Source organism: Monodelphis domestica, chromosome 8 (assembly GCF_027887165.1).
Source record: "Monodelphis domestica isolate mMonDom1 chromosome 8, mMonDom1.pri, whole genome shotgun sequence".
NCBI lineage: Eukaryota > Metazoa > Chordata > Mammalia > Didelphimorphia > Didelphidae > Monodelphis > Monodelphis domestica.
In genome coordinates, this window is record NC_077234.1 from 45676525 (window position 1) to 45688684 (window position 12160).

The window sequence follows — 12160 nt, forward strand, 5'->3', positions numbered from 1 at the left end:
TGCTGTCTCTTCCTCTCCTTGACCCATGTCCACTCTAGACCAAGTTGCAAACATCACAAGGTATTAGCAGGCCGGAGATGACCCAAAGCAATGAATGAAGCAGAACCAAGTGAGCCCACCAATGAACTCAAATTAGACCACTTAGGAACAACTACAAGTCCATCTAGCTTTACCTTTGGCCCTTCCATTTCTGTCAGCTAGATGGCCCAATGGAGCCATTTTCAACTGACAGACCAGTACAAATGGTCCTATCTTTGTACTTTCAGTATCAACTTCAATCAAGGAAGTTAGGCTTCTGTCCCTTTAGACTTGGAGCTCCTTGAGAGTTGAGCCTTTTTTGGTTTTAAACCTTTGCCTTTTGTCTTAAAATAGCTACCAAGTATTGGTTCCAAGGGTAAGGGCCAAGCAATGGGGGTTAAGTGCCTTGCCCAGGGTCACACAGCTAGAAGTATCGGAGGCTACATTTGAACCCAGGACTTCCCATCTCCAGGCGTGAGGCTCTATCCACTGAGCCACCCAGATGTCCCTTTGTTTTTGTTTTTTATCTTTCTTTGGGTCCCCGACACTCAGCACACTGTCTGACCCATAGACAGAACTTAACAAAATAAAGTTGTCTGCCTCCATCTCAGTCCACGATAGTACTTTGGAGATGAGAACAGCAAACGGGACAGAAGGTGGGTGAGTTATCACCTGGCCTCTCCCCTTGGCTGCAAAGAACCCCAAGAGCTTGGCTGGACAAGCAGAAGAGGCACTCTCCCTCTCCTGCGTGGTGTGAGGGGTCTCTGACACTGGTGGGAGCTACCCCTGTTAGGGGAAGGCGGATGAAGGGGCACCAGGCTGACTCTCTGTACTTGGGCTAAGAAGGCTTGCCTACAGCTTCTGGAGTTTAAGGAGGGGGTGGGCACGGATGCTTCTTGGGACACAGTTCCCAAGTCCCTAAGTTGTGATGCTCTGGAGAAAGTAGGATCTCCGCTGGCCCTCGGCCCCTACCAATCTTGCAGCCCACTTCCCATTAAAGAATGAGATAGCATCGGTCCATCATTTTATCTGAAGCAAGACTGGCTGCTGGTTCAGGAGAATGCCAGGTGGGTTGACCAGTTTGTTGGGAGGTTTCCCTCCACACCCAAGTGAACGAAAGAGGAACATCAGAAATCTAACACAAAATGTGTGGCTCCTTTCTCTTCTCTCCTCTCCCACATGCACAAAGCAAGCACGGCTCTTTGGGAGCAGACAAAACTGGAGGCTCCCAAATGCCCATCACCCAGCCCAGACTTCCTATGAGAGAAGGGACATGCCAGCGGATCCTCATGGCACTGGGGGGGGAGGGCGTCATGCAGCAATCCATGCATGTACCTTCAAACCCAAGAGGTGTTGGGTCACTCTTTATTTCATGCCTCTTGACTTTAACTGCAGGACCAGGAGGACCTGTATGAGGTTTAAGGGTGTAAAAACATTTCAGTACAAGGGAGCACCAAATAGATATCCTATTTTTCTTTTATAGTAGCAGCTGGTCAGACAGACAAGTTTCTGGGTCCCCAAGCACTCCATCCATCCATCCATCTATCTACCATCTATCTATCTATCTATCTATCTATCTATCTATCTATCTATCTATCTATCTATCTATCCATCCATCCATCTGTCTGTGTCTGTCCATCCATCCATTCATCTATCCACCCATCCATTCATCCTATCTATCTATCTATCTATCTATCCATCCATCCATCAATCTGTCTGTGTCTGTCCATCCATCCATTCATCTATCCACCCATCCATTCATCTATCCACCCATCCATTCATTCTATCTATCTATCTATCTATCTATCTATCTATCTATCTATCTATCTATCTATCTATCTATCTATCATTTACTTATCAGACTATATCCATCTACATATCTATCAGTCTTCTATCATCTAAAAAGCAATTATCAACCATCTGTCCATCATTTCTCTCTCTCTCCACCTACCTCTCCCCACCAGCTCAGCAGCCCTACCATGGAGGCTGCTCAGACACTGTTCTAGGGAATGTAGGTGGCAGGCTGGGGCATGGAGGGGGCATCTGGTACCTTTGGTGAGGCCGGTGGGGGTAGGAGCTGTGGTGCCAAGGGAGGAGGCGAGGGAGAAGCGCCGGGTGACATCCTTCTCTTTAGTTTCAGGATCTGGTAAGACAAGCAGGGAGATGGGGTTAGACCACAGGAAGTGATGCCTAGAGGGTGATGTGCTCAGAGAAGTCTGGCTTTGGGATCTTCCCTAAGCCAAGCATCAGTCTGACAAAGACAGTCCCAAAATGAGACAGGATAATGATAACAACATGAAATTATACTTCTCTAGCGCTCTGTACACTTCATCTCCTTTGATCTGCTTTGATCAAATGAGATAATAATTGTAAAGCACCCAGCACAGAGTAGGTGCTTTGCAAATGCTGGCTATTATTATTTCCTGGAGGCAGAAGGCTAACGAGACAGAATTGATCTCACAAAGTCCCTTGTGACTTAAGTGCTTCAGGTATTATTATCCCCATTCTGTAGACAAGGAAACTGAGGGCCCAGAGGGATAGATGAAGTGACCTGTCCAGAGTAATGCGAGTGTGTAATTAGAAAATCTTGGACCTTTGGACTCCATCTCCCAGAATTCTTTTCTTGTCCCAAGAGTCCTTTGCCCTTTGTTCACATTAGTGACATTACTGTGTTTAAGCTGTGGGTAACACCTCCTTCACTCTCTTTTTCACATGGGAGGCTGGTGAGCTCTCTGTTTCTCTAGCCTTTTATTTTCCTTTGCTTCAAGTTTTATTACTAATAGATCTTGGACATGTAATACTTGGAGCATTGAATATTAATTTTTAAAATTTACACGAGTAAATGTCCAAGAAGAGATTTGAACCTGAATCTTCTTGACTCCAAGCTCTTTAAGATGCAGCAGCCCAGATGCCATCTTTTGCACGAGCCTCTCCTGGTTCTCCATCCATGAGGGTGCTCCTGCCCACACTACCTTGCATTTAAGTACTTTATATAGGATTGTATTTGTTACATTTATATTCCTGTTGCACACATGTTCCCATCCTTGTCTCCTCCACTTACTCCATTCTTTATCCTTGGATCCCAGGGTCTAGCAGTGCCTGGCACAGAGGAGGTACCTGTGGATTAGCGGACATCACTCTGGGTTATCCACTCTTCAGTCTAAGTGAGGGTCTGGGCTGACTGTCCTAGGAGAGGGCGGTCTATTCTCAGTCCAGTTTTGCACACAGTACCTGGCTTGGGAAGAGTAGAGATTGTGTGGCCGGGGGAGGGGAGGTAGTAGATAGAGCACGGAGCTTTGAGTCAGGGGTGTGTTCCAATCCAGCCTCAGATGCTTGCTACAGATGTCTCCCTGCGCAAGTCACTTAACTGCTATTTGCCTCAGCTTCCTCTTCTGTAAAATGGGAATAATGATAGCACCTACCTCCTAGGGTTGCTGTGAAGGGTGAATGAGATGATAACTGTAAAGCACCCAGCACACAGTAGGTGCTCTATAAATGCTGGCTATCTTTATTATTTCCTGTGGGCAGAGGGCTAGTGAGATGGAACAGAATGTTTGCACTAGAAGGGACTTTAGGGATGGACTGTGCATCCATGGGAGTTTCCAATTCAAGCTGCAATGCTGATTTCAAATCTATTCCAACATTTGGGGGGGGGGGGAAGAGCAGCCCTGTGATTTCGCTGTAGGTAAGGAGAATTCCTGACATGGAAACTCCCTTTATTAATGTGGATTAATGATTCTTTGCAATGTATAGCCTTTGAGAGGTGTCTGGAGCATTGAGACATTAGGGGACTTGTCCAGGGTCATACACAATAGGTGTCAACAGGGGGATGTGGCTCATGGAGAGGGATCAAAGATTTAGAGCTGGAAGGGAACACGCTCTTCCTGATTCAGAGTCCAGAGGACCCCTGTCCCGCCTTTCCTCCCTCTTCCTCACTTCCCTCCTCCCTATCCCCATCCCCACACATAGGGGGCAGCTAGGTAACTCAGTGGATTGAGAGCTAGCCCTAGAGATGGGAGGTCCTAGGTTCAAATCCGGCCTCAGACACTTCCCAGCTGTGTGACCCTGGGCAAGTCACTTGACCCCCATTGCCTAGCCCTTACCACTCTTCTGCCTTGGAGCCAATACACAGTATTGACTCCAAGATGGAAGGTGAGGATTAAAAAAATAAATAAATAAATCCTTGCTCCTCTCAGCCCCACCAAAGTCCACATGCTGGTCACACCTCCTGAGAGTCTCCTGGGTGTTCTCCTTAGGCTAATCTGGGCTCTACAGTAAGTATGGCATTCAAGCCCAGACCTTCTGGCCGATTCACTCTGCCATCTTAAGAGTAGTGAACAGAGTACAAGAGGTTGTGTTGGGGACCTTGGTTCAAATCCCATCTGGGATGCTTACTACCTGGGTGGCCTTGAGTGTCATTCTTGATCACTGACCTTAGCTAGGAGCTTATGACTACAGATATCTGTTATTACTCCGTGTGGCTTCAGGGAAGCCTCTTAACCCTTAGGGGTCATGTTTTCCTCATGTGCAAAATGAAGAATTTACTAGTTTCTAAGGTCCCTCCTAGTCCTATAACTAGGGAATTCTATTATGTAACCTTGGATAAAGTCATTTCAATTTCTCTGGGTCTCAGTTTATTCATCTGTAAAATGAGAGGGTTGAATGTGATGGACTCTGAGGGCCATTCCAATCTGGAACTATGTCTCTATGAACCCATGATCAAGGGTTCTTCCTTCCCTCCTTCCTTCCTTCCTCTCTTATTTCCTTCCTTTCTTTTTTCTTTCTTCCTTCTTTTCTTTTTCTTTCTTTCTTCCTTTCTTGTCTTTATTTTCTTTTTCTCCCTCCCTCCTTCCCTCCCTCCCTCCCTCCCTCCCTTCCTTCCTTCCTCTTTCTTTCTTTCTTTCTTTCTTTCTTTCTTTCTTTCTTTCTTTCTTTCTTTCTTTCTTTCTTTCTTTCTTTCTTTCTTTCTTTCTTTCTTTCTTTCTTTCTTTCTTTCTTTCTTTCTTTCTTTCTTTCTTTCTTTCTTCTTTCTTTCTTTCTTTCTTTCTTTCTTTCTTTCTTTCTTTCTTTCTTTCTTCCTTCCTTCCTTTGTTTTTCTTTCTTTCTTTCTTTCTTTCTTTCTTTCTTTCTTTCTTTCTTTCTTTCTTTCTTTCTTTCTTTCTTTCTTATTTTCTTTCTTTCTTCCTTGTCTTTCTTATTTTCTTTCTTATCTATTTGTCTGTCTATCTACATATATATAAAGATATATATTTATATATTATACTATAGAGTTTATGTGTGTATATATGTATGATACACACATGTCCGTTGCATAGTTTCCAGGTGACAGTTACATACCACCTGCAAGCTGACATGTACCCAGGTAGAGGGGCCTAGGAAAGGATTTCAGCAGGCCTCAGACCCACAACAAGGGCCCCCAGAAGTTCAAACAACCAGATCTCCTCCCATCAACCTTTCTTCTTTGCAGCAGCTCAGAAGGCTTGTCTCAAAAGGAAGCATTCTCAAGAATGTTTCTGTTTTGGGGAGAGGCATGCAAATTGGGGGACAGGAGAGAGAGCTATGTGATAAAAATACCCAGCATGGCGGGTTTCTTTAGACAGGATGGGGATGGAGATGATTTATTTCAGAAATGAAAGCAATGTAAAATTAAAAATTGAAACCAAAAAAATTCTGCATGCATCATAGGGATGTTAATTCCCCATTCTGAAAGATGTCATGAAAAGTAGTCCAGGGTTGGGGCTGGGGGGAGAAAGGAGGAAACTAGGTTCTACTCCCCAAGCTTATTCAAATTCAGGAAACTTTGAGCTCTACAAATCCTCTTTTCACCTGGTATGCTGCTCTACTACAATGTCAAATTCAACCAAAATTTAAGATTTGGGGCTTACATTTTGAACAGGGTCAGAGAAAAACAGAAGGAATGTCCCAAGGGCTCTGCTTGTAGACAAGGCACAGGGAAAATTTGGTAGCTGTTCTTGAAGTTAAAAAAAAGGTATTAAGCAGTGATGGGGTGTGCCTCAGCCCTTCAAAGTGGGCACCATCCTGCTATGGAGAATAGGGCTGGCTAGGGAGTGGGAAACTCTGAGATCACCTGGGTGCTTGGTTCTCTTGGCATAGACTTGCCCTACAATATTGCCATAGCAGCATTTTATACTTGATCTTAGTCAAAAGGATGAGAAGTGACCATAGCAATGTTTTAGAGAGAGAGAGAGAGAGAGAGAGAGAGAGAGAGAGAGAGAGAGAGAGAGAGAAAAGAAAGAGATAAAGGAAGGAAGAGAGAAAGAAAAAGAAAGGAAAGAAAGAAAGAAAGGAAGAAAGAAGGAAGGAACAGGGCCAGCAGAGAGAGCAGAAGAACATTGCTTTAGGTCGCAGAAGATGGCTTCTGTAGTTTGAATCTCATTTCTGCCACTTTATTGTAGAAGGGAGGAAATGTGCATTCTTGCGCGCCTACTATGTGCCAGATATTATGCCAAGTCCTTTATTTTGCTCATTTGAGTCTCACAACAGCCTGGGAGGGAAGTGTTGTTGTTATTACCCCTATTTTACAGATGAAGAAACTGAGGTAAACAGAAGTTAAGTGGCTTATCCAGGGTCACACAGGCAGTAAGGGTCTGAGGCCAAATTTGAACTTAGGTCTTCCTGACTCCGGGCTGGTGCTCCATCCACTTGGCTGCCTCAGAGGATCAGGGACTTAGAGGTGAGAAGGAGCCTTGGAATTCCTCCGTCGGCTCTTCCACCATCATGCAGCCAGACAGAGGCAGAGCTGCGATTGGAAAGTGGGTCTTCTAGCTGTAAATCCAGGGAAGAGCACGGCTCTGCCTCTGTGGGCCTCAGTTTCTCATCTGTGAAATGAAGGCACTGGACTAGCGGAGCTACGAGGCCGCCCCAGGGCTGCGGCTCGGGGGGCCATTCTGGTTTCTCCCCTCCTTAGGGCCTGAGCCTTCACTGTTTTCCTCATTTCCTCTCGCCACTTTAGAGCCAGAAAAACCTCAGTGTCAAGCTGTGTGTGGCTCGCCCTGTTCCCCCATCTTCTGGGGAGGCAGGTGTGGATGGGAACTGCTGATGTGCCTTCTTGGGTGGCTAGAGTTCCTGATGAAGACGGGTGGGAGAACTCACCAGTACTGCCTAGGGCACTGCCTAGTACCCCCACCTGTTTGCACATGGCCCTCCCTGCCTTCCCTCCTTCCTTGCCTCAAGTCAAAGGGCTTTTAACACCTTCTTTCTCAGCGGATCCCCCCACCCTGCCTGGTCCCGCCAGGGCGTCCCCCACGGCTTGAGGGGGGATTTGAGGTTCTCAGGATCACGGGACGTCTAGCCCTGAGACTCCATTTTAGAGATGGGAAAGAAGGCCCAAGGAGGTGATGCCTATGGACAGTTTGCCACAGTTTCCTCCTCTGTAAAACGAGCTGGAGAAGGAAACGGCAAGCTATCTGGGTGATCCTGGGCAAGTCACTTGACCCTGTTTGCCTCAGTTTTCTCCCCTGTAAAATGAGCTGGAGAAGGAAATGGCCAATCCAAGAAAACCTCGAATGGGATCACAAAGAGTCCGAAGTGACTCAACAACAACATGATTCTGAGTCTTTTGAGGCTTCTGGACCCCTTCACCAACTGAATGCTGCTCAAGACTGTTGGCTGGGGTTAATGATTTAATTGCATAGAATAAAAGCCGTAGGATTACCAAGAAAGCAATTATATAGTAAAATTAAAATGTAAGTTTACTTCCAAGGCAAAGTTCATGGATCCCCTGAAATCTAGCCCGGACCCTCATGGACCCCTGCTTAAGAATCCCTCACCTCGCTTAACTCTCCCAATTTATAGATGAGGAAACTGAGGCCCAGGATGGTCAACAGACTTAAGACCATGGAGAAGAGCAATAGCCGGCTTTATACTGAGCCCATCATGCTCTAGACATTTGAGGATTACGATTTCACTTGATCTTAACAGCCACGAGTGAATATTTATTTTTCACATGATGTATTCGATCCTGTACCCTGGGAGGTCTTCTGGGTATTCCTGTGTCTGGGATCCGGGTCAGAGATGCCTTCTGCTCTGCTGCTTTCCCCATTTTCTTTGTCCCAAGGAATGTCTTCACTTTTCTTTCTTTCTTTTTTAACAGAATTTGATGAATAGATGAAGGGGGGAGGAAGGTCCTTTTCCAGCCCATGTCACCCACCCACCTGAAGGGATGGGGAGCACCTCTTAATTAGCTACCACCAGTGACAGATGTTGGGATGATCAAGGGAGGGACTCCTAAAAATCTGTTCTTAGATGATCTGACCTCTATTTCTATTGGTTAGGATACAATAAACCCAACACAATCGATAAACATATTCCTACCCCAAAGTCAGTGTCTTGAGATCATTTTAATTGTGGCACACCCTGGGAGGTAGGGGCTATTAGTATTCCCATTTTCACAGAAGGGAACTGAGGCAAACAGAGGCGATTTGGCTTTCCCAGAGTCACAGAGCCAGAGTTTTAGAGCAAAAAGGGATCTTCAGGGCCATCTCGTGTCACCCCGTAATTATAAAATTGGAAGAGGAGTCCAGGGTGTGTGGGGGGAAAGATCTGCCCTAAGGTCACGAGTGGCAGATGCCCTTTGAGTGAACATTCTCATGACTAAGGCGGCCACGTCTCCAAACTGTCCCCACTCTGCAGCATCCTCTGATTACATGGATTTGAGCTTCCTACAAGGGGCTTCTTTCTGTCCTGAAATTGGAGCCTGACTTTCTGCTTTCATGAGCTTCAGGGAGGAGGATGGATCCCCTCTCTGTGCAAAGGCCCCCCAGGATCCTGCTTCCACCCCCCCCCCCAAGCCTGGAGAGGCCCGAGGGGGAAAGGAGGATTCAGAGCTAGATCAAAGCCCTTATTCACTGGCACAAGTGGTTGCTGTTGTTCTAGCATTTCAGTTGTGTCTGACTCGCTGTAACCTCATTTGGGGTTTTCTTGACCCCAAAAATGGTTTGCCATTTCCTTCTCTGGCTCATTTTTATAGATGGAGACCAACAGGGTGAAGTGACTTGCCCAGGATCACATAGCTAATAAATGTTTGAGGCTCGATTTGATTTCTGGAAGAGGAGTCTGGCACATAGAGGGTGCTTAAGGAATGTTTATAGATTGATTGAGATGGGAAGTGAATTTCCCATGGTCACAGAGAGCATTAGAACGCAGGTCTTTTGACCCCTGTTCCTATGCATATCCCACTACCTGTAAACAGAAGGGGAACTACCAACTATCCTGTGAAAGTCTTGCAAAATCAGCCTCCTTGTCTCCAGTTAGAAGAGCAAAACTCAAAATCAAGGTCACATGAGAAGAGATTAAGACCGAGCATCATCAGTGACTAGTTTTTCCTTCTAAGTCCCTCAGGATTCTTGGTTTGTCCATTCCTCCCTGGGCCTTTGTTTCCTCATCTGTAAAATGGAAGGCTTCTGAGGTCCTCCCTGGCTCTGAATCAATGGTTTTGCCCTCTTGCCTTCCAAGCATGTTCACCCCTCCTGACCGTTATTTTTGTAGAGTACAATCATCCTCCCAGTTACTCCTCAAGAACTTTTTTTCATTTTCTTCTATTCCTTATCTCTCCCATCAATTGGGCCCAAATCATCCTAGTGGTCTTACCTCCATGCCTGGACCCAATTTCTATCCACTCCCCACCAGATCCGTGTCCTCCACCCCCGGGTTCACCACCTCTGATAGGTGAGCTTTTTGCCTTGTTTTTCCGGGGCCCAGATCTTCATGTCGCTTCTTGGCCATCTCTTTACCCAGCTCCATTCCAATTCCCTTCCCTTTGCTTTCTCATATCCTTTTATATGTTGTCTTTCCCCCATTAGAATGTAAGCTCCTTAAGGGCAGGACCTGGCCCAGACCTCCAAGATTGTAGGGTTCTAGAGGTAGAACTGGAAGGGATCCTCGCAGCCATCGAATCAAACTTCCATCATTTTACAGATGAAGAAACCAAGGCCTAGAGAGGCAAAGGATTTGCCCAAGGCATAAGGGTGAGAGCTGGGATGTCTTCAAATTTAGCATCCTTCCTACTGTCCCACCTGCCTCTCATCTCCAGGCTGCCTGCCTCCTGCAAGATCCAAAAACCACCTCAGCAAGGCTTTGTATTTGTCTCCTGTCCCCCTAATGCTGGGGGTAGCCCTTTTAATCATTTGTTCCCATTCATTCAACAACAGGAATAATAACTCAATTTACATAGTGCTTTAGGGTTTACACAAATACTGATTTTCAGAGTGGAAGAAACCTCAGCAACCAGAGTGAACAAGAATGCCCTCTTTCACGGGTTTGATAGGAATCCATACAACCTTTGCATAAGCACCTCCAGTGAAGACCCTTCCTAGCTCTAAATCCCCGGTTCTAAAATCTCAGAACATTTTCATCTGGACAAGACTCAGAGAGTCACTGGATCATAGATTTAGAGATGGAGCAGACTTCGTAGGTCATCGAGTCCAAATCCTCATTTTATAGAATAAGATTCTGAGTCTTGGGAACATTAAGTAACTTCCCAAGGTCATACATGTAATCATAGACCTGGAACTTGGAGGGACCTCAGCAGTCATCTTGTCCAACACATACCTCAAAAGAATATCCATTATGGCCATCCAGTATCTTCTTGGAGTGCTCGCAGGAAGGGCACCTACCACCCTTGGACAGCTCACTGATAATAAGTTTTTCCTGACTTTGAACTTAAATAGGTTTCTTTTCAACTTCTACCCTTTGATTCTGGGTCCAAACAGCAAGTCTAGTCCCTACAATGTGTGAGAGTCCTTTAAATACCTGAAGATGTAATAAAAAAGATTTGTTGTGATAACTATGTCTGGTTGCTGTAACTGGGAACTCTGGCTTTCCTCTTCCACAAAGATAACTATCATGCCTCATCTGAGATTTCTCTTCTTCAGTCTAAACACCCAAGTTTCTTCAACCGAACCTTTTGTTCCATGGATTCCACCATGCTGGTTTCCCTCCTCTAGATATTCTCCAAATTATTGATGACCTTCTGAAGCAGTAGAAAGCTACATCAGAGAGATAAAGTTCAGACCAATACTCCCCAGTGCATCTGAACCATATTAAAATGTAATTGGGAAATGCTCAACAAAATAAATAAAAATACAATGCAACATAGATAATATGAATTTGTGATCTTCTAAGTTAATATACAAATTGCAGAGCTCCATTTCTATTTGGTTTTGATACCACTGGTCTTGACTAATCACAAAGCTTGAGATGAGGTCTGACAAGGGACTGTCCTTGCCCTAGAAGCTATGCCCTTCTTAATGCACCTCAAGATTGCATTAATTCTTTGGGGGCCACAGTGCCCTGCTCACTTATATTGAGCAAGCAGCCATATTAATTAAAACTTACTGGCATATTTTTTTCTGAACACCAGCTAGGTCTCCAGATCTCTACCACCTTTTACTTGTGCAGTTGATGTTTTGTACCCAAGTGCAAACCTTTTACATTGATCTCCACTGGATTCCCTCATATTTGATTCAGCTCAATGTTCTATGACCATGATTCAGTGACACAGTGGGATGGCTCTTCTTCCCACAAAATTTTATCATCTTCAGGTTGAGTGAGCTCAAAACTTTAACTTGTCAGGATTTCCTTGGGACTCTCTAATGATGGAGGGGAACTGGCCAAATCAAGCACTTTTCCAGGGGTAGGAGACAGGAAGGAATATGGAGCAAAGACATGAGGATGGTGCAGACAGAATGGAGTCAGAGCAGTGGGAGACAAGGTGGCAGCCAATGTGATGCTGTGAGCCGTTCTTTTACCTTTGGGTGGAGCTCGGCGATTGGAAAGCCCTTGCAATGTGAATCGCTTTCTAGCAAGCGCTGAGCGCTCAAGGGGAAGGTTGGCAGAAGCATCAGCTAGGAGAGAGAGGCAGAGAAGGGAAAGAGATAAGGCAGGAAGGTGCAAATTGGGAAGCTTGGGGGACAGGAGGGGGCTTCAGCAGCAGAGTTGTAAAAACCAATATGGCAGCCTGCATATGTGCACAAACCATTTCCATTTCAGGGTAAATAAAAACTACAGCAGCATCAATCCACAGAAACGTGCAGGAGTTAAGGGAACGAAGCTCCTTACCTACTGAACAGAAAAGTAAGAGGGGTGGGGGAGAAAAAGAGAATTGGGGGGGGGGAGGAGAGAG

General features: G+C 45.5%; 1 protein-coding gene across 1 annotated transcript in view; it reads right to left on the reverse strand.

Moving 5' to 3' along the window:
• MCF2L2 (MCF.2 cell line derived transforming sequence-like 2) overlaps positions 1 to 12160 on the reverse strand; it is a 306817-nt gene that overhangs the window by 15632 nt on the left and 279025 nt on the right. Inside the window, exons 27-29 of the mRNA XM_056808456.1 lie at positions 11787 to 11882; positions 2069 to 2161; positions 1354 to 1425 (exon numbers count right to left, since the gene is read on the reverse strand). Coding sequence (XP_056664434.1) covers positions 1354 to 1425; positions 2069 to 2161; positions 11787 to 11882 — 261 coding nt within the window. The remainder of the gene's footprint in view (positions 1 to 1353; positions 1426 to 2068; positions 2162 to 11786; positions 11883 to 12160) is intronic.